The sequence below is a fragment of the Notolepis coatsorum genome (assembly GCF_963971535.1).
Source record: "Notolepis coatsorum genome assembly, chromosome: 13".
Taxonomy (NCBI): Eukaryota; Metazoa; Chordata; class Actinopteri; order Aulopiformes; family Paralepididae; genus Notolepis; species Notolepis coatsorum.
The window spans coordinates 30,115,165-30,142,761 of NC_140177.1; the positions used below are offsets into that span (position 1 = coordinate 30,115,165).

General features: G+C 42.6%; 1 protein-coding gene across 1 annotated transcript in view; it reads left to right on the plus strand.

Annotated features, from left to right (window-relative positions):
• The window catches only part of LOC311239311 (retinal-specific phospholipid-transporting ATPase ABCA4-like), a gene marked incomplete at its 5' end in the record, with an annotated part of 134,775 nt that overhangs the window by 4,746 nt on the left and 102,432 nt on the right, over window positions 1-27,597 (plus strand). The window contains 7 exon segments of the mRNA XM_084327617.1: window positions 750-866; window positions 3,676-3,873; window positions 9,236-9,364; window positions 9,366-9,442; window positions 17,170-17,346; window positions 17,957-18,179; window positions 23,026-23,247. Of these exon segments, the coding sequence (XP_084183743.1) occupies window positions 750-866; window positions 3,676-3,873; window positions 9,236-9,364; window positions 9,366-9,442; window positions 17,170-17,346; window positions 17,957-18,179; window positions 23,026-23,247 (1,143 nt within the window).

Below are 27,597 nucleotides of genomic sequence, written 5' to 3' on the forward strand. Positions count from 1 at the left end.
CGTCATCTGAATGTCCAGTCATGTAGCCTACTGTACCTGAGAGCTCCTCGTAGTTGATTACTAATCCAAAAACAACACATACCTCTAGTCGGTAAGGCCTGTTTGTTGGCTTATTGTAGCTGTACAAATATTAGATTAGATTAGATTAGATTTGATTCTAATTTATTGTCATTATAAGGCACAAGTACAGTACAATGAAAAGAGGTTTGGCATCCAACCAGAGTGAAAATGTAACAGTAAAGTGCAACAGTAACATACAATGTACTGGGTATAAAGTATATCAATTTGTACTAGTAATTAGATGTATGTACAGAGTTGTAGTATTAATATGTACAGTGATACAGGTATAAAGACACTATGGTAGTCATACTGGCCAGCAGCGTAACTAATACGAGTAGGTAAGGGATATGTACAGATATAGATATATTATCTACAGACATGTAAAAAGCAATATAATATATGCAGGTATGTACAGACAGATGTGGATAGATATACGGTAAGAATAAACATATGGTATGCAGCATTATTGTACACGATGTCATACTTATATGCAGGTGTATAAGTAGGTATAATATTTGTAGTATTTGCAAGTGTTTTTAATTCAACAAGTGTGTGTCAAACAGGATACAATTTGCAACCATGTCAGAAAGTATTCGAAGTAACGGAAGATATAGGGAATACGTATTTGACCCAGGTATTGTGTGTGTGTGTGTGTGCATGTGCGTGTGCGTGTGTGTGTGTGTGTCCAGGCCAACACTACGTTTGAGGAGCTGGAGAGGTTGCAGCACATGGCGAAGGCCTGGGAGGAGGTGGGGCCTCAGCTCCGGGCCTTCTTCCAAGACAGTGTCCAGATGAACATGATCAGGGTAATGTTAATACAAGATATACTGCAAATGTTACCGGGACTCTGCCGACACCTTCCTATTGTTAGATTCCGATCAATCAGCCAGTATCACCTCTCCATCTGCTGACTCTGCGTTGTGTTTATTTCTTTGACGTCTTCTCATACTGGCTGTACAATCTTTGTCATTCCCCTTTAATGCAACTCCGTAACCATAAGTATTCGACACTGGACAGCGTAGTACCTTTCTTGGAAAACGTTGTTTATTACATAAACAAAACCCTCAGATCAGATGTTATCAGATTGTATTGTCCTTGCTATCGTCTCTTCTGCTGTTCAGTCCAATAGTGGCTAAGGCCATGTCGTTAGCCAGAACCCTTCTCCCGTTATCCGAAGCTAATGCTGATGTGTCATCTCCCCCTCCCCCACCGGCGAGGGTGAGAGAGAGATGGACGTCTCTGATCCACGTCCGCTCGCGTCAGCTTTGTGTCTAAATCTAACTCATACGCGGAAGAACACTCACATTATAATAATCATCATCATCATTAATGACAGGCCCGCCCCTCTTCTGGTTGTCATGTGACACGCTGTCATGGCAACTGCTTGCAATCTTTAACACACATTAAAACGTCTGTTTCATTAATGATGTCAACCTTTCCCCATCGCTCTGACCCAAACCTCCTGCTGCTGTTCTTATCAGTTGTTTGTGCTGATGGAATGCAGACACCCTGCTCGCTGCTACCACTGACTGCTGCTTGCCTCTAAACCGCCTCCACCACCATCACCATGCACAGCTACCTCTCTGACCTGGCACCGTTAGATGCTGTCATCTCCCCCTAATATATACATTACATACATTGAAAAACACCGATTTTCCTTCACTATGCACACATACCTACACAACACGTGTCGGAATGCACCAGGGAACTCGCAGGATTCATATGGTACGAGCCAAGGGCAATCAACCACTTCATTTCCTGCATTCTGGTGTACTTTTATGCATTGATGTGTGCCTTTCTCTGCATCAATTTATGGTGGAAAAGTCTTTATTTATGTAAAGGAAAAGTTTAAAAAGTTTATGTAAAGATTAAAATTTGCACTGAAATATAACTTGCATAGAAAATTGGACTAAGAATTGTGCATCACCACAGAATCACAAAAGAAGTAAATGTGATTATTACATGAATCGATTATTTCTCTTCCACCCCTATTTACTCAGTTATTTACATGTCTGCTTGTGTGCATGTACAAATTCATTCGCTCAACTGTGTTCACCCTTTCACTACCACACTACAAGGTTAACCTTTCACCACCACACTACAGAAGGTTAACCTTTCACTACCACACTACAGAAGGTTAACCCCTTTCACCACCACACTACAGAAGGTTAACCTTTCACCACACCACACTACAGAAGGGTTAACCTTTCACTATCACACTACAGAAGGTTGATTGATTGATTGATTGAAAACTTTATTAACAGATTGCAGAATGGGTACAGTACAGTACAGCTCAATACATACAATTGTTAAGGGGATGCAGACCAGAGAAAGACTTTCGTCTTGTTTACATCAGGGTCCCCCATTTTCAATTCATCGTAACATATATGACATACATGACATACAGATAGACAGTACTGCTACATCTATACATTTATGACATACCAGATTTGAAAATACAGTACTGTTTGTGATACGAAAAGAGTCCAGAAAAAAAGAGTATATACATTTGACGTAGAAACTGTACATTGGAGGAGGTTGGGTAGGTGGGGGGGGGGGGAGGTTGGGTAGGAGGTGTGGGTGGGGGACACTGTACAACTGTACAAGCAAAACTGTACATTGGAATATTGACAAGACCATACTTGGTAATTTGCTGTACATTGGAGGGGGTTGTGTTAGGACATTTACAGGGGCCAGTTTCGAATTGCAGTCTCCCGTAGGTGTTTTTTGAGAGTGTTTTTGAAAGTGGGTAGTGATTCACATTCCTTTACAGCTTTGGGTAGGGCGTTCCACATTGATGTGGCATAATTGCGAAACGTGTTTAGTCTCTTGTTTGAGCCGAATCTGGGTTTAACATGATTTGTGGAGCTCCCTCTGGTGTTGTGATCGTGGTATTCACTGACCTTTGGGAAGTATTTTGACATGTACATGGGTACCTTGGTCGTGTAGTGTATCTTGTAGACCAGGCCCATTGCAAGTTAACCTTTCACTACCACACTACAGAAGGTTAACCTTTCACCACCACACTACAGAAGGTTAACCTTTCACTACCACACTAAGGTTAACCTTTCACTACCACACTACAGAAGGTTAACCCTTTCACCACCACACTACAGAAGGTTAACCTTTCACCACCACACTGCAGAAGGTTAACCTTTCACCACCACACTACAGAAGGTTAACCTTTCACCACCACACTACAGAAGGTTAACCTTTCACTACCACACTACAGAAGGTTAACCTTTCACTACCACACTACAGAAGGTTAACCTTTCACTACCACACTACATACGGTTAACTGTCTGTCATGTGGCAGTGAAAGGGTTTACCTTCTGTAGTGTGGTTGTGAAAGGGTTAACCCTTTGTCGTGTGGCAGTGAAAGGGTTAACCTTCTGTATTGTCGCCGTGAAAGGGTTAACCCTTTGGTAGTGTGGCAGTGAAAGGGTTAAAGTGATACTCGAAGGTCTTTTCTTATGTGATTCACACACAACAACTTCATAATCCCCTTAACAATTGTATGTATTGAGCCGTACTGTATTGTACCCATTCTGCAATCTGTTAAATAAAGTTTTCATTCATTTTCATTTTCATAATGTCAATCTCTGGCCCCTGCAGGACACCCTGGGTAACCCCACGGTGACCGACTTTGTCAACCAGCAGCTGGAGGGCTCCGCCTTCTCTGCCAGAGACATCCTCAACTTCCTGCACAGCGGCCCGGAGGCGGGCAGGGAGCAGGGCATGCCGAGCTTTGATTGGAGGAACATCTTCAACCTCTGCGACGAGGTCATACGTCTGTTCATCCAATACAGCGAGGTGAGGAGAAGCTATTAGCGAACTGAGGCTCGGATCTCGTCTCGTCACTTTTGGGTTTAGTTGCAATTTTCTATGGTTGAGCGTGATCTCTTGTGAGTAGGGCAAGGTCGAGAATGAGCTTTTCTTTAATTTTCTGTGATACTTAATTGAACGAGTTATTTGCAGTTTTAGAATCTTCCATCTGATAATCAGTGGATGCCTGCACTGCAGTCTAAACTCTGACTCTTTCCGCTGTGGATTCCAGATTCTATTCCTATATAAACGATTGATTTGTTTTTAACACAACATAATAGAAACAAATATGACTTTATTCATCTGATTCTATTCAATTCAATTCAGTTTATTGTCATCATACACAGCAGAGCAACGTACTGTACAACGAAATCTGCCGTGTCCTCAAGGGCAGTACAATAGTGCAATATAAAAACCACATTTCAACACATTTAATAATAGCTAAAACAATGTAAACAATTTGTGCAACCCCTAAGGATTAGTGCAGTTCATGTCGCAGCAGTTTTTAAAGACTACTGTACTAATCCAAAAACAACACATACCGCTAGTCGATAAGGCCTGTTTGTTGGTTTATTGTAGCTATACAAATATGAGATTAGATTAGATTAGATTAGATTAAAATGTATTGTCATTATACAGCACAAGTACAGTACAATGAAAATAAGTTTGGCATCCAACCAGAGTGCAAATGTAACAGTAAAGTGCAATAGTAATATACAATGTACAGGCGATTAAACTGCGTATAAAATATATAAATGAGTACTACTGAGTATAGTCCTAATCAGATGTATGTACAGAGTTCTAGTATTAATGACGGTTCCTTTCCAATTCATTCATTCATGATTATACCAGTGATCACTGATAAGATCTGTACGTTGTGTGCAATCCCCGATTTCCCCCCTCTGACCCGATCACTCATTCTTTTAAAGAGTCATTAAAAACATTCCTGGCCCTCGTCTTTCAGCCTCATTGTGGAGAAAAGCACCTTCAGTTCCCCAGACAGGAGCATCAGTCTTCCAGGTCCGCTCCCAGCAGAGCGCTGCCAGACTCCTGTGAGACAGAGCAGGCCACTTAGTATGGCTATAGATTGGCTCTTCCCATCCAGAGGGTCTGAAAGGCAGGGAGAACAAGCCGGCTGTCATCCCCCCCTCCGGCCTGCCTTTGTGGGGCCCGTGATGGAGTGGAGAGTAGGTGGGAGCTGGGGGCCACCTCGCTCCCCGTGAGCTCAATGTTGTTTTAGTGTATGGCCCCGCGCTGAAACGGGACCCCCGCGCCCGCAGACTAAAAGGGGGCAAATCGCTATCCATCCTTCACCACCTCTCAACCCCCCCCCACGTGTGTGTGTGGGGGGGGGTTGAGAGGTGGTGAAGGATCAGGATAGAGATTTGCCCCTTTAGTCTGCGGGCGCGAGGGGTCCCGTTTCAGCGCGGGGCCATACACTAAAACAAATTGAGCTCACGGGGGCCCGGCCCGAAGCCCCCTTTTGCCCCCCCCTGCAAAACAAACCCAGGCGATTTAGTCAATTAGATATAGCTGTCAGCCGGCGCTCGTCTGCAGGCTGAAGGGCTAGCGGTTAGCGCTAGCGGCCTCTCGCGCCGCCAGGGGTGTGTTCCGCGCTCTCAAAGCCCATTGGAACATGTTGTACCATGTGTGTCAGCCGGAGAGACTTGTTTTCCCTCTCTTCTCATGGCCAGCCTGTGTGAGTGTTATTGTACGGTGAATGTACGCTCCTATAGGGATGAATGGGGAGCGCTCTCTGGTCTCTCTTTGAGCTCTCCGCTGGCCATTGTACAGTAATGTGAATGGAGACATTAGACACACTTTACATCAAGTGCTTGCAGGGCCCCCACACAGCAGAAGAGCTGTGTGTGTGTGTGTGTGTGTGTGTGCATGTGTATGTATGGATGAGCAGGTGATTGAATGTGTGTGTGCCTGCACTTGTGTGTGTGCGTGTTTGCTTTTATGTACTTGTGTATGTGTGTGCACGTCGTGTGCATAAATGAGTGTGCGCTTGTGTGTGCGTGTTTGCTTTTATGTACTTGTGTATGTATATGTGTGTGCACGTCGTGTGCATACATGTGAGCGTGCGCATGTGTGTATCTGTGTGTGTGTGTGTGTGTGTGTGTTGTGTGTGTGTCCTACACCACACAGTGAACATAGCAGCTCAGACTTTCCACATCATCAGAGCTCCTGAGTGAATGAGGGTTCTGTCATGAGAGAGAGAGGGGCAGGGCTGGAAACTGTCACATGTTTTATTCAGACTCTTTACATCGGGCTCATCCTGGGCTCATCAGTCGACCCACATCGGGCCTGGGCTCATCAATCGACCCCGAACGGGTAAAGACCGCATACGTTTGTGGGCGCGAGCGTCATCTAATTCGACACGGACGCCGCCGTGCACTTATTCACACTTATGCACACAGCGGATGTTGCATCCACACCCCGATGTGAGAAACGGAGAAACTGTCGCCGCAAGCTGTGTGGGGTGTGAGAGCTGTGTGCGGTGTGTGAGAGCTCATGGCGCGAGAGTTCACCACGAGTGCTGCATGCGTGTTGACTCATGCACAGGAAGCTGAGGACTCTGGGGGGGGGGGGGGTGTTACTGTAGCTACTAAACCCAACGCTTTTCCTTAAGTGGAAACAAACAAGCCACTCTGTGTGTTTATCTGCTGCACGTCCCCGCCCTCTGTCATCCCAATCATCGTCCCATGGGGTTTTGGAATATCAAAATTGTTGTTTGTTTGTTTGTTGTGTGTTTTATGTTCAGTGTGGCTGAAGACACAAACAACATAGACAAGACGTAGACATACAAAACAACAACAGGACGTGAGACTATTTACACGCATCGGGCTTGGGCTCATCAATCCATCCCGAACGGGGTAAAGACTGCATACGTTCATGGGGGCAAACGCGTCATTGACACACAACCAATAAGAAGATAACAAGACTAACAAGAAAATATGAATGAAATTAATCAATAGCCCTATTTTCTGAAAATCCGCCTGAAAGTACATGCCCAAGTAAATGGAAGATTGCTCCACTTCTACAAGGTACATTTGCATGTTCTTGGTATCTTTAGGAACATCTATCGACCACAGGGAATGTATTCCCAGTGTCAGAAATAGTGTGTATGTTACTATGCTTGAGTAAATTGTGATGAAACCGAGGAGAATATAAATCATAATTTTTCTTTGCATCTCTGAAGCCCCCCTAAATGTAATATTAGCCCCCTAAGATAAAAAAAAAAAGGCTTATTGCTGCCACGGAAAATGAAAAAAATATGTCGTGACCTCAAATAGTATTTTGTTACCTCAAAATGTATTTAGTTACCTCAAATTTATAGATTTTGGGCCTCAAAATAATATTTTGTGGATTCAAAATAGAAAAATATTTTGTGGCCTCAAAATAGTTACCTCAAGTATTTTGTTCCCTCAAATTAATCAATTTGAGGCCTCAACATAATATTTTGTGGCCTCAAAATTGTATTTAGTTCCCTCATGATTTGAACAAACCTTCACTCACTGGAAATTTCTTTTTCCCATAGATGCGAAAATGTGAGTCTCTCTCTCCCTCTCTATCTCTCTCTCTCTCCCTCTCTTTCTCTCTCTCTCTCGAACGCAGTGAGTGCTCCGTAATATGATCATGATCATTATGATCGACTGGAATAAAAAATTATAATAATAGGTTTACTACTTACACACTGTAGTTGTCTCCTTAATACTGTAGTTGTTCATTAATGTTACCTAAATGTCATAAGTGAATTGTATAGAAACAACTCACCAAAATTGACTATTGCACAACTGATTTGACAAAAAAATACCCTTCACCCCCCCTCCCCCCCCACCCCCCGCAGCCTCCTTGCCTGAACATGGCATTTAGTGAAATTATGCTACTGCTCTAGGGCCTGAGCCCCCCTAAAGGTCTGATGCTAGAACCGCCCCTGATAGGGTCAAAGTCATACATCTATGGATAGGACCAAATCTCCTCTTTCCAATGGCAGTGTTAAATCTTGATTTAGTAATTTCCTCGTTTTTCCTATAAAAGAGCGATAGAATTCACATTATTCTGAGAAATTCTTATTTTCGGATTCTTTTTTAAACATCAGTAACAAACATAGTGCTGGAAATATACACTTTGACTGCTGTTTTGATAGGGTTAGGGTCTTTACTCTTGGCTACATTGAAAAAGAATTGGGCGACCCTGGGGCTTAACAAGTTAACCAACAGAACAATTAATTAATTGGTTTATTAATACATAAACCAAAAATAATTTGAATTTTATTTAGATTGATGACCCAGATATAAACGCTGGTCACTAGGTACCAGCAGGCACTCAGTGCTCGGCACACGTCCTCCAACAGCCTCGAACCCTCCGCTCACCAGCACCATGTGACCACGTGTGTTAAACACCACAGTCTCATCCATTACACCACCTGAAAACCACCCCATTCAGGGGGTGAAGTGGAGGGTATTTAACTCAGGAGTGAGTTTACACCAAGAGGAGGGTATTTAACTCAGGAGTGAGTTTACACCAAGTGGAGGGTATTTAACTCAGGAGTGAGTTTACACCAAGTGGAGGGTATTTAACTCAGGAGTGAGTTTACACCAAGTGGAGGGTATTTAACTCAGGAGTAGTGAGTTTACACCATGGGGAGGGTATTTAACTCAGGAGTGAGTTTACACCAAGTGGAGGGTATTTAACTCAGGAGTGAGTTTACACCAAGAGGAGGGTATTTAACTCAGGAGTGAGTTTACACCATGGGGAGGGTATTTAACTCAGGAGTGAGTTTACACCATGGGGAGGGTATTTAACTCAGGAGTGAGTTTACACCAAGTGGAGGGTATTAACTCAGGAGTGAGTTTACACCATGGGGAGGGTATTTAACTCAGGAGTGAGTTTACACCATGGGGAGGGTATTTAACTCAGGAGTGAGTTTACACCAAGGAGCTACTGTCGTTTCAACCTTGTTACACAGACAAACATTGATGGTCAACTAACGTTATCAAACACACTGTGCCCAAAGAAAGATATCACCCTTCTGAAGACACATTTGTGCTCTTTCATAAGATTGTGTGCTCCAGTACCTTTTTGATGACTATATGGTCCAAGTCTAAGTCTGAAATCTATGTTTCACACATCTCATTTTCCTCTTCCTGTCTCTTTATCTCTCTCTCTCTCTCTCTCTCTCTCTCTCTCTCTCTCTCTCTCTCTCTCTCTCTCTCTCTCTCTCTCTCTCTCTCTCTCTCTCTCTCTCTCTCTCTCTCTCTCTCTCTCTCTCTCTCTCTTCTCTCTCTCTCTCTCTCTCTCTCTCTCTCTCTCTCTCTCTCTCTCTCTCTCCCCTCCTCTCCAGTGTATCAACCTGGACAAGTTCGAGGCCCACATCGACGAGGCCATCGTGACCCACCAGGCCTTGTACCTGCTGGAGGAGAACAAGTTCTGGGCCGGCCTGATCTTCCAGGACATGTACCCGTGGACCACGGGCCGTGCCCCGACACGTCAAGTACAAGATCCGCATGGACATCGACGCCGTGGAACGCACCAATAAGATCAAGGACAGGTGGGAAGCGCTGGAATTGTAGATACCGTGTGTACCCGCTCAATGTCAGGCCCTCTTCCTCTCAATAGGCAAGTTCTGGGTAGGAACCATAGAGGGTTTACAGGAGGAGTAGAGAGTGGGATGCTCAACACGCCCGTAGGTACAGAATGTTAAACCCTTTCACTGCCAACACGACAAAGGGTTAACCTTTTCACTACCGCTTTACATCAGTAAGAAATAAGACATACAATCAGTGTAAAACAAGCAGCAAGAGCAAAGCATAAAGTGGGATAAAATAATGCAGATATATTAATCAAATCATATCAGAACCTCACGTTCCAATAGGCTTCTGTAATCTGTTACAAAACATGATAAAGGTCAGAGTATGCACCAGCGGATAGTGGGGCGTAGAGATAAAAGTAAAACATAAGTAAAATAATATCAAGGGTAAAATGAGCAGACATATAAAATCACAGTTTTCACATTAGGATCTAACATCCCAACAGACCACCTTGTTTATGGTTTGATTCAGTTTTTGTAGAATAGAAAAGACATGAATGATGAAATGAGCACATGAAGTGCAGACATACTATAAAATCAGAGTTTTTTACAGTGCAATAAAATTGTTCTGGACTGGATTACTGTTTAACAGTTCAAAGTATATTCAAATGTATTGTCATTATACAGCACAGGTACAGTAGAATGGAAATAAATTTGGCATACATTTGGCATACATTTATGACATACCAGATTTGCAAATACAGTACTGTTTGTGATACAAAAAGAGTCCAGAAGAGAGTATATACATTTGACGTAGAAACTGTACATTGGAGGAGGTTGGGTAGGTGGGGTGGGGTGAGTGGGTGGGGGGGGACTGTACATTGGAGGTGGTTGGGTGGGGTGGGGGGGGGAGGGGAGGGGTTGGGTAGGAGGGGTGGGTGGGTGGGGGACACACACTGTACAACTGTACAAGCAAAACTGTACAATATTGACAACCATACTTGGTCATTTACTGTACATTGGAGGGGGTTGGATTAGGACATTTACAGGGGCCAGTTTCTAATTGCAGCCTCCTGTAGGTGTTCTTTGAGAGTGGTTTTGAAAGTGGGTAGTGATTCACATTCCTTTACAGCTTTGGGTAGGGCGTTCCACATTGATGTGGCATAATTGCGAAACGTGTTTAGTCCCTTGTTTGAGCCGAAGCTGGGTTTAACATGATTTGTGGAGCTCCCTCTGGTGTTGTGATCGTGGTATTCACTGACCTTTGGGAAGTATTTTGACATGTACATGGGTACCTTGGTCGTGTAGTGTATCTTGTAGACCAGGCCCATTGCAAGTTGCTGTAATCTGTCGTCTACTCTAAGCCATCCTAGGTTGTCGAAGTGGGCAGGGGTGATATGGGTTCTAGGAGTAAGGTCAAGCAGTAGTCTGACCAGTTTGTTTTGAGAAGTTTGTAATTTTGTTTTTAGCGCCTTTGAGGTGCTTTGGTACCATGAGGTGCAAGCATAGTCGTAGTACCCTTGAATGAGTGCTCCTGCCAGAGTCTTCAGGGTATTCTTGTTTACCAGAGAGGAGATCCGGTACAAGAATCGAGTTTGTTGGTTGACTTTTTTTATTACATTGGATGCCATTTTGTCACAGGAAAGATTTGCCTCTAGGATGGAACCCAGGTAGGTAATTTCATCTTTCCTTGTGACAATATTGTCACCCACTGTAACTGAGAAGCCGTCGGTCTTGCTGAGTTGGTTATTTGAACCGAAGAGAATGGACTCTGTTTTGCCCATGTGTAATGATAGTTTGTTATCAGCGAGCCATATGCAGATTTTGCCTAGTTCCGAGCTGAGGGTTTTTTCAACCTGTAACTTGTTCTTGTCAGAGACCAGCAGGGCTGAGTCGTCCGCAAACAGGAACAAGTTGCAGTCACAAGCTGATGACATGTCATTTGCATAAATTAGGAACAGTAGCGGTCCTAGTATGCTTCCTTGTGGAACACCACAGCTCACTGTGCGGGGGGGGGGGGGGGGGTAGGGTACCATTTACCTCCACCATCTCTGGTAGTAAGTCATACTGGCCAGCAGCGTAATAATATTGTATTATTACGTATTATGTAAAAAGGATTATCTTTACATCATACACTAGTGTGTATAATGAATCATTATGTGCATTTCCACTGTAGTTTTTGTTACTGTAGCTTCTGTTATTGAAGTTTCTCACAACAGATTGTGAGACCAGATCTTGGATTGTGAGAACAGACCATGATGGGAACGCAGTCAGCAAACATCCACTGGGTCAGAGATGCACAAACATTTTGACATGAGGAGCCAAATAGTAGACGTGGAGGAGGGCCACGGGGACGTGTCACGTGTCCTCAGATTAAAAGTCATCATTACATAGGTGTCGTTTTGGTATGGCAAGGTATGGCACTCGCCATACCTTGGTAGTTGGCTTCTAGCCAAATTTGACATTTGAAATCAATCTGAAAAACGTTTTGTCATTTGTGACAAAATCCTCTCATTTGCGTGTCATTTGTGAGAAATGACAGCTACCAAATCCATTCCGGGACAACGCAACGCAGTGTGCGCTCCGTAGTCATACTCTCTCTCCTTTGCTCATTAATGTTACCTACATGTCATAAGTGAATTGTATAGAAACAACTCACCAAAATTGACTATTGTACGACTGATTTGAAAAAAATAATCCATGAACCCCCCTTCACCCCCTCCCTTGCCATACCTTAGCATTTACTGAAATGACGCTACTGATGATAAGTGTCTTAAATTAAAAGTCCTCCTTTCACCGTATTACACACAATGTGAAAAGAGAGAATAGAGAGAATAGAAAAAAAAGACTAACCCTCGTCTTTTACTATTATGCACTTTGCTACCAAATAATCTCCCTTTCCCATATATTACTACCTACAGTACTATGCTAATATGTCTCTACTACTATGCACTCAAGACTGTAGCACCCAAGTTCAACACTGTTTGATGAACAATCTTACTGACCCTTAGCTGCCAGAGTTGTCCCCTTCCTGCTGACTTGTTGTACAGAACTCGTAAGTCACGTTGGATAAAAGCGTCGGCTACATGACTCAATGTAAATGTGAATATAAAAGTATCAGCATGTCACTTAAGAGAGGGTGTCGCGTGGGGCGATCGAACCTGTGACATTTCAGTTCTCTAAACCCCAAGGCCACCCTGCTATGAGTTGTCGGCGGGTCCAATATCAGCTCAATACCTTAGCTTTCCTTCTCCCATGCTAAGCTCCACCGTGTGGCCCACTCTGCTGTGATCTGCCGTCCCCCGTGTGTCAATAGCTCTACGGGGGCAAACACACCGCTCAGCCTCCCGACAGGCCACCGGCCAGGTATACCGGAGCCGGCAGGGAGTCCTCTCTCCTTACTGTTGCATAATCAGCAGAGTGTGCAGAGGAGTTTGCTGGCGACTTATCCGCTTACTGGGAAAGCAGGAGGAGTGGAGTATGTGTGTGTGTGTGTGGCTTTAGAGAATTAGGGCCAATCCCAATGCCCCCCCCCCCCCGGCCCTACCGCTTGGCCCTACCCCTTGGCCCTACCCCTCCGCTTTGCCCCGTGGCCGCGTAGTGTAGGGTGTCCCAATTCTTTTGTGGGTCTAGCGTTTGTGTAGCTCTCCAACCGGCCCTGCAAAAACAGAACGTTTTCAGACACTGACTCCAAATGGAGGGGTAGAAGGGAGAACGTTAAAGGACTTAGGTTTCGGTTTCCTTTTGAGGAAATACTCTGAATCACGCTTTTTTTTTCTCTCTCACACCGTTCCAAAGATGATTACAACTATTTCCACTGCTCCAAATCAAGAATACAATTGTGGTTTTAAGTATCTATTGATGGCGGCCACAATGGTTATGTCAGTTGAACGATCAGATACTGCTCAACCGGTGAAACCGAGCAGTGACGTTCCTCATCCCGGGTCCGTTTCCTCCACGGCCGGGTCGTAGAACACCATTAATGTAGGAGGGACCCGTCCGGTTACGGAGAACCGGTGGTGTTTCATAACTCACAGGTGTCGCAACGAAATTGAGGAAAAACACTGAATTGTGTGGCTTTTTCTCTCCAGACACACAGCTTCCCAAAGATTTCAGTTCCACTACATTTCAGTTCAAATTGTAAAAGAAATATTGTAGGCACACCAACTAACGTAATCTCAAAATGTGCAGTTTTTCATACAATAAATACGTAGGCCTATCATTATTATTATGTAACTACACTGTAGGTTACGTTTCAAGGCCCTGCAAAAAAAACAAATTAAGTGATACATACTTGTCTCACTACAGAAATATATAAGTCCTTTACATTATTTGACTACTGATGATGTAAGAAGGGGTGTCCCTTATTATAATTGGGATTGGCCCTCTCTGATTGTTGCAATGTTTTATTAGAGAATTTAGAAGTTGATGACATGGGATATTTTTCACTGTGATGAAAGAAATCTGTGGAAAAAAAGTACTCATATTTCTTTACTGCATTTATCTGAACCCATCCGTTAGTAGTTATTTTGGAAGAAAAAGATTCCACATACAGAACGTGGCACAAGTTGATGAAATTATGTTGTTTCACATTTTAAGCCTGCCAACTTCAAAAGGACATGATCAGAGCCAACAGAAATGGACCACATGCCACTTTAACAGAACCATCAGAGGCCAATTGGCTCGAGGGTTGAATGTCCACTTGTACCTTTGATACTTAAGTGCATTGACAATATCAAATAGATTTACTTAAGTGGAATTTTGAATGGATGAGTATTATCCAATCTTCTACTTTTACTTAAGTAAAGGAACTGTTTGCCAATGAGCATTTCTCTAACTGTGTTTGGCTGTGTATCCAACTAACTCCTTTCAGTTAAGGCTCCTTGCCAAAATAAAGCTCTATCTCTCTCCAAAGGATCTGGAGAGGGTCATGCATGCCTCATTAGGTCTAGAGTAGACTCTTTGTATGTGGGCCTAGGCCAGCTCTCTCTACGACGCCTACAGCTAGTGCAGAACGCTGCTGCGCGCCTATTGGCCGGCACAACAAAGTGTGACCTTATTACACAGGTGCTGGCCTCCCTGCACTGGCTCCCTGTCAGTTTCAGGATTAATTTTAAGATTTTAAGATCCTGATGTTTGTTTTTAAGATTTTAAATGGTACGGTCCATCTGTACCTAGTTGGACTCCTTTAAGACCCTGTTACTGGTCCCACCTCCACCATTCACTCTCTCTCTCTACCCTGTCCTCCTTTAAGACCCTGTTACTGGTCCCACCTCCACCATTCACTCTCTCTCTCTACCCTGTCCTCCTTTAAGACCCTGTTACTGGTCCCACCTCCACCATTCACTCCCTCTATCCTGACCTCCTTTAAGACCCTGTTACTGGTCCCACCTCCACCATTCACTCTCTCTATCCTGACCTCCTTTAAGACCCTGTTACTGGTCCCACCTCCACCATTCACTCTCAACCCTGTCCTCCTTTAACACATTCGATTTCCCCATCTAGCTATAGCACGGCCAGGTTTTCATTACATAGTTTCACTGTGCGTCACATTGTTTGTAGAGCTAAATCTATATTTTATATTATAGCTATGGATACAATACCATGGTCATTTGACAGTAACTATCTTCCGTTCAAGATGAATTTTTTTCATGAATACATTCACGTGTTATCCCGTGGTGAATATGAGTATAATTTCGGAATGATCCAGGCTAATTCCTGGGAGGCCGGCTACAGGGCGCAACGTGAATTCTACTAAAACCATTGGCGTTTCGTCCCTGTACACGCTACTATTTTCAAATCAAATCTATATCATAGGTATTATGTTTCATCATGAATGCATGAAGGGGGGGGGTCGTTTCTGATTATTTGATTGCTAGTAACGTCATTCGTTATTACCACAACACACGGCGATCAGGGGGATGGGTATGATAACCTTGCACGATCAAGCTGCAATTGACGTCAGATTGTCCTTACCTGTGGTCGGTGGTATTCCAAAAAGGATATTCCAATCATTTGATCGCCATCTGGTTAAAAGTCCATCTATGTCCATCTGGTCCACGACATAAGCCACGACAACATATGGATCGGGGGTCCCAAAAACGATTCAATGCGATCGTGTGAAGCCCTAGGTTTCCCATTACTAGAAAAGTCTGTCCGGAGACATTTGAGTGTAGCACCCGGTCTGGAACAGGGTTTACTGCACTCTCGATACTGCCTACTAGCAGGATTTGGCCGGTACTGCACCTTCAGAGGCCCAGTATGCCTTTTAACGTCAACATACAGGTCCCTGACATTGAATAGGATATTAAAATCGGAAAAAAAGGGAAAACGATCCAAAAACGTGTATATGTTTTTGGCCGTTAACCGCTGGCGCCCAATAACGTATATATATGTGAATGGCCCAGAAAGTGTTAAGACCCTGTTACTGGTCCCACCTCCACCATTCACTCTCTCTATCCTGACCTCTCCTTTAAGACCCTCTTACTGGTCCCACCTCCACCCTTCACTCTCTCTATCCTGACCTCCTTTAAGACCCTCTTACTGGTTCCACCTCCACCATTCACTCTCTCTATCCTGACCTCTCCTTTAAGACCCTCTTACTGGTCCCACCTCCACCATTCACTCTCTCTATCCTGACCTCTCCTTTAAGACCCTCTTACTGGTTCCACCTCCACCCTTCACTCTCTCTATCCTGACCTCCTTTAAGACCCTCTTACTGGTTCCACCTCCACCCTTCACTCTCTCTATCCTGACCTCCTTTAAGACCCTCTTACTGGTCCCACCTCCACCATTCACTCTCTCTATCCTGACCTCCTTTAAGACCCTCTTACTGGTTCCACCTCCACCATTCACTCTCTCTATCCTGACCTCCTTTAAGACCCTCTTACTGGTCCCACCTCCACCCTTCACTCTCTCTATCCTGACCTCCTTTAAGACCCTCTTACTGGTCCCACCTCCACCATTCACTCTCTCTATCCTGACCTCTCCTTTAAGACCCTCTTACTGGTCCCACCTCCACCCTTCACTCTCTCTATCCTGACCTCCTTTAAGACCCTCTTACTGGTCCCACCTCCACCATTCACTCTCTCTATCCTGACCTCTCCTTTAAGACCCTCTTACTGGTCCCACCTCCACCCTTCACTCTCTCTATCCTGACCTCCTTTAAGACCCTCTTACTGGTCCCACCTCCACCCTTCACTCTCTCTATCCTGACCTCCTTTAAGACCCTCTTACTGGTCCCACCTCCACCATTCACTCTCTCTATCCTGACCTCTCCTTTAAGACCCTCTTACTGGTTCCACCTCCACCCTTCACTCTCTCTATCCTGACCTCCTTTAAGACCCTCTTACTGGTCCCACCTCCACCATTCACTCCCTCTATCCTGACCTCCTTTAAAACGCTCTTACTGGTCCCACCTCCACCCTTCACTCTCTCTATCCTGACCTCCTTTAAGACCCTCTTACTGGTCCCACCTCCACCATTCACTCCCTCTATCCTGACCTCCTTTAAAACGCTCTTACTGGTCCCACCTCCACCATTCACTCCCTCTATCCTGACCTCTTTTAAGACGCTCTTACTGGTCCCGCCTCCACCATTCACTCCCTCTACCCCCCTGTCCTCCTTTAAGACCCTAATACTGGTCCTACCTCCACCATTCACTCTCTCTATCCTGACCTCTCCTTTAAGACCCTCTTACTGGTCCCGCCTCCACCATTCACTCCCTCTACCCCCCTGTCCTCCTGCAGGTACTGGGACCCCGGGCCCAGGGCAGACCCCCTGGAGGACCAGAGGTACATATGGGGGGGCTTCGCCTACCTGCAGGACATGATCGAACACGGCATCATCAAGGTCCACACGGGCAACGACTGGCCGCTCGGAGTCTATGTCCAGCAGATGCCCTACCCCTGTTATGTGGATGACCTGTGAGTGGCCGAACCACTTGTCTGTCAAAATAGATACAGTATTCTGTTCTGTGCTTATTTTTTATATGTTGAGGTTGAAATGATTAATCATGACTTTTGAGGTGAAAGACCAAATAAAATCTACATTTGAAGTTGCATGAAAACCAGATATTATTTGTGTAAAACCACCATATCTTTGCAATCAAAGCTACCCACCAGACTCTTCTAAACACCCCACTGACCTTGCATCTATGCAATCCACTCCTAACTCAACCATCTTGTCCTTCTCTTTCTCTTCCTCTCCTATCCTCTTGCTCTTCCTCTCCTCTTCCTCTCGTCTTCCTCTCCTCCCCTCCCCCCTCTCCTCTTCCTCTCCTCTCTCCTCCTCTCCTCTCCTCTCTTCCACTCTTCTCCCCTCCCTCTCCTCTCCTATCCTCTCCCTCTTCCTCTCCTCTCCTCTCCTTTCCTCTTCTCTCCTCCCCCCTCTCCTCTCCTCTTCCTCTTCTCTCCTCTTCCTCTCCTCCTCTCCTTTCCTCTTCTCTCCTCTCCTCTCCTCCCCTCCCCCCTCTCCTATCCTCTCCTCTTATCTCCTCTTTCTCTCCTCTCCTCCCCCCTCTCCTCTCCTCTCCAGCTTCATGATCACACTGAACCGCTGCTTCCCCATCTTCATGGTGCTGGCCTGGATCTACTCCGTGTCCATGACGGTGAAGAGCATCGTGCTGGAGAAGGAGCTGCGCCTCAAGGAGACCCTGAAGGCCATGGGGGTCACCAACGGGGTCCTCTGGTACACCTGGTTCATCGACAGTTTCATCATGATGACCGCCAGCACCGCCCTGCTCACCGCCATCATCATGGTGAGGGGGGCTGTTGGAAGTGGAAGATATGGGGTGGGGGGGTTTTGAGTAACGGTCTTGTGATGTGTTTTGGTTCTATGTCTTTTCATTCAGCCCTTTATTTATCCGTGAAGAAGGCAGTTGAGGTTTCCCTCATTTACAACGCTGTCGAGATTTACAGGCATATTAAAAACAGTTAAAAAGACAAAATAAAGATAAGGAAAAGAAAATCAGCTTATAAATAATACACATTGAATACATAAACAAAGAAGATCAAGATTAAAAACAGTCACTGACTGCAACAGGGGAGATTTGTAATCGTGTTTTTAAACTGTCCCTAGGTTAGTGGGAGAGAGTTGAAGATCCTTCAAAGAATCCGGGGCATTGAAACAAAAGGCTGACTTTCCAGACTCAGTCTGCACTCTGGTTTCAAAAGAGCTCTGCACTTTTTAGGGTGCAATAGTTCCCTCTGGTGGATGATTCTGAAAATATGCATGTATAAATCAGAAATCATAATCAGATACACTTTGATTTGTGAGGTACAATTGATTTGCCTTGGAACGTCACCGCTCAGTGACATACAGAACTAAATAGGAGAACTCGAGAACTATTAAGAATGTCTGACCACTAAGTGTGTCTGACTCTTAACCACCAAAACCTGCACAAACAACAATGTATGACGTATATCATGCCAGTGAGGGTAACTTGTGTATACTGCACCTTGTGAATACTGTTCACTTTTATTCTTATTCATAGTATACATTCAGATTCAAATTCTTTATTGCCTATATTTATTGTAATGTATAATATAACCAATAGGGCATACAGACCCTCATATGCACCTTTGTTTATGCTGTTTACTTTTCTCATATTTTTATATTCAGAGTTCATTTAGTTTTTTTACACTTTTAATTTTTTTCTCATATTTTTATATTCAGATCAGATTATATTACCTATATTTCTAACTTTCTACTATTACCCTAGTACATTAATGTCATTGTTGAAGAATCAAATCAGCGGTCAGTGATACAGACCATCAACACATATAAAGCAACACAAAAAATATCATGCAGACATATAGTCCCTGTATCATGAAAATACAATACATGTAGCCAGTGGCTGCCAACCTCCACTCACCATCCCAGAGAGGAATGATATTGTCATACGATAAGATAAGATATATCTTTATTAATTCCCTTGTGGAAATTAAGAGATCATAGCAGCACAGGGGAGGTGGAGGGGAGGTACAGGCAGGGTAATATAAATACAAATAAAATATGAGAATAAAAGGTAAGAACAAGATTTGATTTGATTTGATTTGATAGTTTATTTGATAGGGACAACACACGTCAATGAGCATCAAGTACAAAATACAAAATGTAAACATGCAGGGTTGTAGCAAGAGCTAATTTACACCTGTAGTCCCTAAACAGGAGACAGCAAAAACTCTTTCAATAAATAAATAGCCTGCTTAACACATTCGGGGCCATTGGGATGCGTCTAATAAATCTCTAGAGGACCGCATAACGACTAACAGTGGGATGGGAGAAAATCGGAAAAAGAAGGAGGGGGAAAAAGAGAATAAAAAAAATAAAAAAAATCTCTAGAGGACCGGCAAATGTAAACAGACATGGGGCTGTTTGTAGAGCTAAATCTATACTTTATAGTATTGCTATCTGTCCATTCTCATTGTCAATTGGGACCATAAACCGTCCCTTCAAAATGGATTAAAGAAATAATTTTTTCATCAATACGTTCTCATTTTATAGCGCCGTGAATATAATCGTTATACGGCATTTGGTCTAGTATATTTCCTGGAAGGCGAGATAAAGGGCTAATAGATACTAACGTTATATCCAATGGCATTTCCGTTATACAGATGCTACAGTTAAAACTCAAACTGCATATGATCGGCACGATCCTCAAGCATGTATGCATGAAAGGGGGGGGGGGGCGGGGGACGTCGTTTCTTATTATTGATTACCAATAACCGTGTTCGTCTAAGTAGCCACATAGGCCGATCGTATCGTATCGTATCATAACAAGGCTCGATCGGGCTGTAATTTACGTGAAAAAGATCTTACCATGAGCCGGTTGGATCCCCCCGAGCATTTCCCCGTTATCGATCGCCATCTGGTAGATCGATATGTCCATTGGCTGATGATAAATCCCCTAATTGCATAGTGAAATCCGCAATCCAAAACGTAATCCAAGCTACATGCTGCACATCCAGAATCCAGCTAACTGAAAACTCCATTGAAAGTAAAAAAAAATAATGCTCCGTTCAGCCACAGGGCACACTGCATTATCGCGATAGCGCCCCTAAGAGGATCTGGCCGGTATTGTACTTTCTCGAATTCAAAGAGTAGGGTACATCTGCAGTGCCGCTCGGCGACCTTGAATAGGTTATTCAAATGGAATAAAAGCCAAAACAACTTGCCACGGATATATCCGTGCTTCTGTCCACAACGGGTGGAATCGAAACACGTATATATCCGCTGTTCGTCCCCATTGTGTTAAGGTAAAAGCATTGTGACAATCAATGATAAAAACAACAATAAAAACAAGAAACAAGTTACATAAACTAAATCAGATTAAAAATGATCACAGTTCTGGTTTGCCTTGAGATGCAGTTTAAGATGGGTCTTGAACATGGAGTATGTGGGGCACTCTCTAATTGCAACTGGTAGGCTATTCCAGTAGTTACCACCTTTAACAGAGAACACAGTTTTTGCAAAGGTAGTATACCGAAAAGGCACCTCACAGTCCCCTCTACTGATGGCCCTGGTGGTAATGCCAGTGTCTCCTTTTTGTTGGATGAACTCATTCAATGGGGGAGGGGCAAGTCCATGCAGACCTTGTAAGTATATCATATATTTTTATATGAAATAAAAATGAAGATGAGGGTCTGATCTGCTGGACAGGTGAGACATATGTATACTTTATCAATGATAATAATAACACAATGTACATAGGTACAGCCCCCTCTGGTATAAATGACAGATTCTATCCTCAGTCAAATCCATAATGCAATACACCATACTGAGTTTTAGTCTACCCTGGTATAAGTAAACACATTAAGCGGATTATCAATAAATATAAACGTGTTTATACAAATAAGATCTAAGGTGCTAATAAATGAACGACTACATTCAGACTGCAGTTCCTCCCGGGCAGTGTGTCGAAGTGTCCATGAGCAAGACACTTAACCCCTAATTGCTCCCGATGTTCCGGTTGGCACCTTGCATGGTGTGTGAATGTGTGAGTGAATGGAACAAAAATTGTAAAGCGCTTTGTATAAAAAAAGTAGGGCTGTCAGTTTATCATGTTAATTAGATTAATTAATTACACAGCAAATTATCGCGTTATGAAAATTAACTCAACATTTTTATATATTTAAAAAAAAAATTCTTTAATAATTTTTTATTTTTTTTTATCTCATTCATTCCATAAATTGTTTACAAACCGATGTACTTTCTAAGAGCTATATATATAATTTATAGGATTGCTATCTGTCCATTCTCATTGTCACTTGAGTGCATAAACCGTGCCTTCATAATGGCTTAAAGAAAATAAAAATCCATCGGTTGGTTGTCATTTTATAGCGTCGTGAATATAAGGTTTATCGCACTTTTCGTCTCGTCTTTTTTCTGGGGAGCTAGATAATAGGCTAAACGTTGGCGCCGTTATATCAAACGCCATTTCTGCTGTATATATACGAATGAAATAAAACAAACTGCGTAGCATCCGGACTATTACAGAGCATCTATGGATGAAATGGGGGCGGCGGGGAACGCCGATTAGTATTATTGATTAGCAATACAGTGTGCGTTCAGGTAGCCAATGTCACTGATCGATCACGTTACGTTTTAAAACAATGTCCAATCCAGCTGTATGATCGCCGGCAGCATTTCGTCATTAGTCATCGGAATCTGGTAGATCGATATGTCCATTGGCTAATCATAAATCCCATTATTCCAGGATGAAATATGTGTACGGTAACGGGATCAAAGATGGAGGGTCTTCGTTTGGAACCGAGGCTCATATGAAACGCCCACAGACAGTGAAAAGATTTTTTTTTCAATCGCCCTCAATGATACTGCAGTGGAGCGATGGCGCCCCTAAGCGGATCTGGCCGGTATTGCATGTTTCGAAAATCAAATATGTGGGTAGGTCCTGCATGTCGATCGCGGACGTTAATAGCGTTATAAATATGGAATAAAACAATAACAACTCCTCAACGGGTGGAATCGAATCACGAGTTAACTCGTGGACGGTCCACATAGTGTTAACAGACTTTTTTTTTTAATGGTCCATTTGCATGTTCTTGGTATCTGATTCTAGGGACATCTATGGATCTCAGGGAATGTATTCCCAGTGTCAGAAATACTGTGTATGTTACTAGGCTTGAGTAAATTGTAATGAACCAAATGAGAATATCAATTACATTTTTCTTTTTTTTATCTTTTACTGTGATTAACACCATGCTCAAATTGACCAGACCTGAAAAATCTAAGCAAATGAATAAATGGAAGATGATTAAACAGAAGGTTTTGTAGATACAGTACTGAATTCTGCCATCTGGACACATGCCATTTGAAATATGATTATAGAATATAGAATATCAGGCCTAAAATGGTTATGCGATTAAAATGCGATTAATTAGATTAATTTATTACAAATCCTGTAATTAATTAGATAAAAAAAAATTATCGCTCGACAGCACTAAAAAAAAAATATATATATATATAAATGCACCATTTACCATTTGCAGCTCGCAGTGTGAACGTAGCCAATGATGAGTGACGTGTGTGTGTGCAAGGTGCGCCTACTCACCCTATACGTGTTTGCTCCTTTCCTTCCCCAGGGCGGCAAGGTGCTGAACTACAGCGACCCCGTGCTTGTCTTCCTCTTCCTGCTGACCTTCACCGTGGCCACCATCATGCAGTGCTTCCTGATGAGCGTGTTCTTCAACAAGGCCAACCTGGCGGCCGCCTGCAGTGGCATCGTGTACTTCACCCTGTACCTGCCGCACGTGCTCTGTGTCACCTGGCAGGACCGCATCACCAAGAACATGAAGCTCGCCGCCGTACGTCACATGATCATCACATTAAAATCTATCGTCTTCATACAGCACAGAGGCACTGAAAGAGGATTTCACCCATCTAATGAACACACTAGACTAGACAAATATCAAGATGTATCCATAGATATATCCAAATGGAATGATACAAAAATAAAAAAATTAAAATATTAAAAGTATTATATATATATATATTTTTTTTTAGTCGACCAATAGTCGACTAACGGCACATTTTTGCCAATCATAGTCGACCATCGAAATCCTTAGTCGGGGACAGCCCTAATATATATACACAGGTGCATCTCAATACATTAGAATATCGAGGAAAAGTTAATTTATTTCAGTAATTCAATTAAAAAAGTGAAAATTATATAGATTCATTACACACAGAGTGAAATATTTCAAGACTTTATTTCTTTCAATTTAGATGATTATGGCTTACGGCTAATGAAAACCCCAAATTCAGTATCTGATAAGTTTTTTTTATATTACATAAGACCAATAATAAGAAAAAAGATATATTACAGAAATGTCGGCCTCCTGAAAAGTATAATTATGCACTCGATACTGGGTCGGGGCTCCTTTTGCATGAATCAATGCGGCGTGCGTCCAATATATTTCCTCAATATTCTAATTTATTGAGATGCACCTGTATGTATATATATTAGTGCTGTCAATCGATTATAATATTTAATCTGATTAATCGTGCAACCGGTCTCATCTGACATGCCCTGAGTGGGAGTTGAACCCCGGTCTCCCGCGCCGCGGATGCCTGGATGTCTGGATGCCTCTGGGGAGTGAGTTTACTTGCAGTACTGCTTAACGTCCACAGCCACGTCACTACACTGTCCATCGTGACTGTGGATAGACATGCGGTACTTCCGTTACAATCGCATGATTGTCCATAGTTAACTCGCGATTAATCACAAATTAATCGCATTGTTTTTGAATTTTTTTTATCGACCTTAAACTGATCTTTTTCAAGTTTTAATACTCTTATCAACATGAGAGTCAACAAATGCTTGCTTTATGCAGCCATTTAACACAAGAGGATGACCCATTGCAAATTTGCATCAAATTCAAAACAGAGTGATGCACAAAATAACTTATTTTTTTTTATCCACTTTTTCTCCCATTTTCTATATTTTCTCCCATCCCAATTTCGTATCATCCAATTCCCTGTCACGGACGCTGTTTCTTGCCTCCCACAAGCCGGCTGCAATGTGGACTAAGTCATACATAGCACAAGTCCCCTCCGGTACTTGAGGTAACAGCAGTCGCATCTTTTCACCCGCGCAGCTCGATCTCTCAGTGGCGAGGAGTAACGCGTGGGAGGCTCACGCTGCCCCCGACACTTCCTGATTCTACTGCGCAGGCCGCAGGCGCACCAACCGACCTGTAGGAGTCGCTGTCCACAACGCCCGATCCCCACCCATCAGTTTCCCACCCCCTAATACGGCCAATGTGTATTAGTACGGACGACCAGCTAAACTGAAAGCAAATGTGGAGTGCTGGGCTCGAACTGACGAGCCCAGCGTCTCCAGCATTTCGTGACGAGTGCCTTGCCCACTACGCCACGTAGCCGCATGCACAAAATAACTTAAAAGAAAATAATAATTTAAAACAATGAATAAAGTGCATGAAATAATAGGGGAAAGAAAACGTTAGGAACTTGTTACATTAACCCACACAAGGGCTGAGAACACCCCCCCCCCTCTCTCTCTCTCTCTCTCTCTCTCTCTCTCTCTCTCTCTCTCTCTCTCTCTCGACACACACACTCTCCCAGCTCTCTTTCTCTCTTGCCCCTTCCTCATCTCTCTCACCCCCCCTCTCTATCTCTCTCTCTATCTCACACACACACACACACACACACACACACACACACACACACACACACACACACACACACACACACACACACACACACACACACACACACACACACACACACACACACACACACACACACACACTTTGAGTCAGAAACAAACATAGTATCAATGAGAGTATCAATAATACACCTGAGTGAAGTCTACTAAAAAAAAAAAAAGTTAAAAAAGATTTTAAATTTTTCTTTTGAAAAAGTTAATCGTGAGTTAAAAAAAGAAAGTGGCGTAAATACAATCCGGCGTTAACGCATTAACTTTGACAGCCTTTGACAGCCTTAATATATATGAATATATATATATATATATATATATATATATATATATATATATATATATATATATATATATATATATATATATATATATATATATATATATATATATATATATATATATATATATATATATATATATATAGTGGGCTATATATTTGTATATACAATCAAAACTCTTCATACTTGTTCATACTTCACTGTTCATACTTTTTGCACACATTACTGCTTCATTGCACAGCCCTGCTAAATATTTTATCCTACTGTATTGTTACTTTTATTCTAATTAGTGTATATAATTGAACACATCATGCACAGTTGTACAGTCCAGTACAGTTATTTTATTCTACCGTAATTGTCTGTCCGTTAATGTCGCACCACAAACGACCAAATCAAATTCCTTGTATGTGTAAACTACTTGGCATTAAAGACCTTTCTGAAGTACTGTACAACGAAATCTGCCGTGTCCTCAAGGGCAGTACAATAGTGCAATATAAAAACCACATTTCAACACATTTAATAATAGCTAAAACAATGTAAACAATTTGTGCAACCCCTAAGGATTACCGGTAGTGCAGTTCATGTTGCAGCAGTTTTTAAAGACTACTGTAGCCTACTGAGAGCTTCGCATTCCTGTTGAATACTAATCCAAAAACAACACATACCGCTAGTCGATAAGGCCTGTTTGTTGGTTTATTGTAGCCATACAAATATTAGATTAGATTAATTAAAATGTATTGTCATTATACAGCACAAGTACAGTACAACAAAAAGTAGTTTGGCATCCAACCAGAGTGCAAATGTAACAGTATAGTGCAATAGTAGAGTATAGGCATCAAAAATCTAGGCTCAAAACCCAGCTTGCCTGTGTGCCCTCCCATAAAACGGAGTGTGATTGTTGTCAATATGTATCTATGTATCTACCCTCTGTACAGCACTTTGGTTGACACGTGTCATGTTAATTGTGCTATATAAATAAATCTGATTGATTGATAGTGCTGATCATATGTATGTACAGAGTTGTAGTATTAATGTACATACAGTATGGTAGTAGTCATACTGTCCAGCAGCGTAACTAGTATAGAGTAGGTAAGGGATATGTACAGATATAATATAATATATAAATTATAAAATTATAATATAAATAGTAATAATAGAATAGACCACAATATGTTAATCCATGCCCTTCCCTGTACAAGTTGGTACAAGTACAGGAACAAATATTTAAAAAAAAAAGATAAGATATTTCTTTTGATCCTCTTGGGGAAATTCACAGACACCATGTGAAGCAAGCTTATGATTTACAGGATGTACAAGGACGTTTCACAGAACCCTTGTGGGGGAAAACCTTGCATGTGAAAGCATTTTCTCACCGTATCACACGTTTCATGTGTGCTTTTGGAGCATTTCACACATCAGTCACATGATTCCATGATTGTGTTTAGATGATTTCACCCGTGTCATTCCCCATCACATTGCTTTTGTGTCATTTCACACCATCATGATACTCTCACACAAGCTACATGTATGATAATATGTGGAAGCAAAGTATTTTTCACAGATGACAATACTACAATTCCCTGTAAGGGAAACTGTAGTAACCAAATCTACAACCAAATCAAAAACACATTTCCTGATCCTGCCATAATGCCATATGATTGATGATGCAGTAACAGAGTGACAGCTCCTCCCGGGCAGCGTATCGAGGTGTCCTTGAGCAAGACACTTAACCCTTCTAAACCTACGGGCCCCTCCTGCGACCCAAATACCACTGCTGCTTCTCTGTACCGTAACTCTTATAGTATTTGCGCTATCGAAGAAAGCTCAGCGCCGTCTGAAAGCCAAGGACATGAGCTTTATTCACATATTGCCTTTTACAGGCATCTGAAAACTGTGGGAGTTATTGAGGAAGTTAACACAAGTAGAATTCCACTAATTATGCCTAAAGAAAGTGAGTAAAAAAGAGCCTAAAAGGCCAGGGTTAATTTTTTTTATTGCAGTTGCATAATAGTTCCCATGTTCAACATTTACATGTGATAAGCTAAATGCATGGGCAATTGCAGTGTCTACTTCCATAAAAACCTGTAAAAATCCCATTCCAATTTTTGTTTTCCTTGTCTAATAACAGTTTGATACACTCAAAACATACAGTAAGTTCAAACAATAACAGACATTGAAAGCTGAAGAAGTTCTGA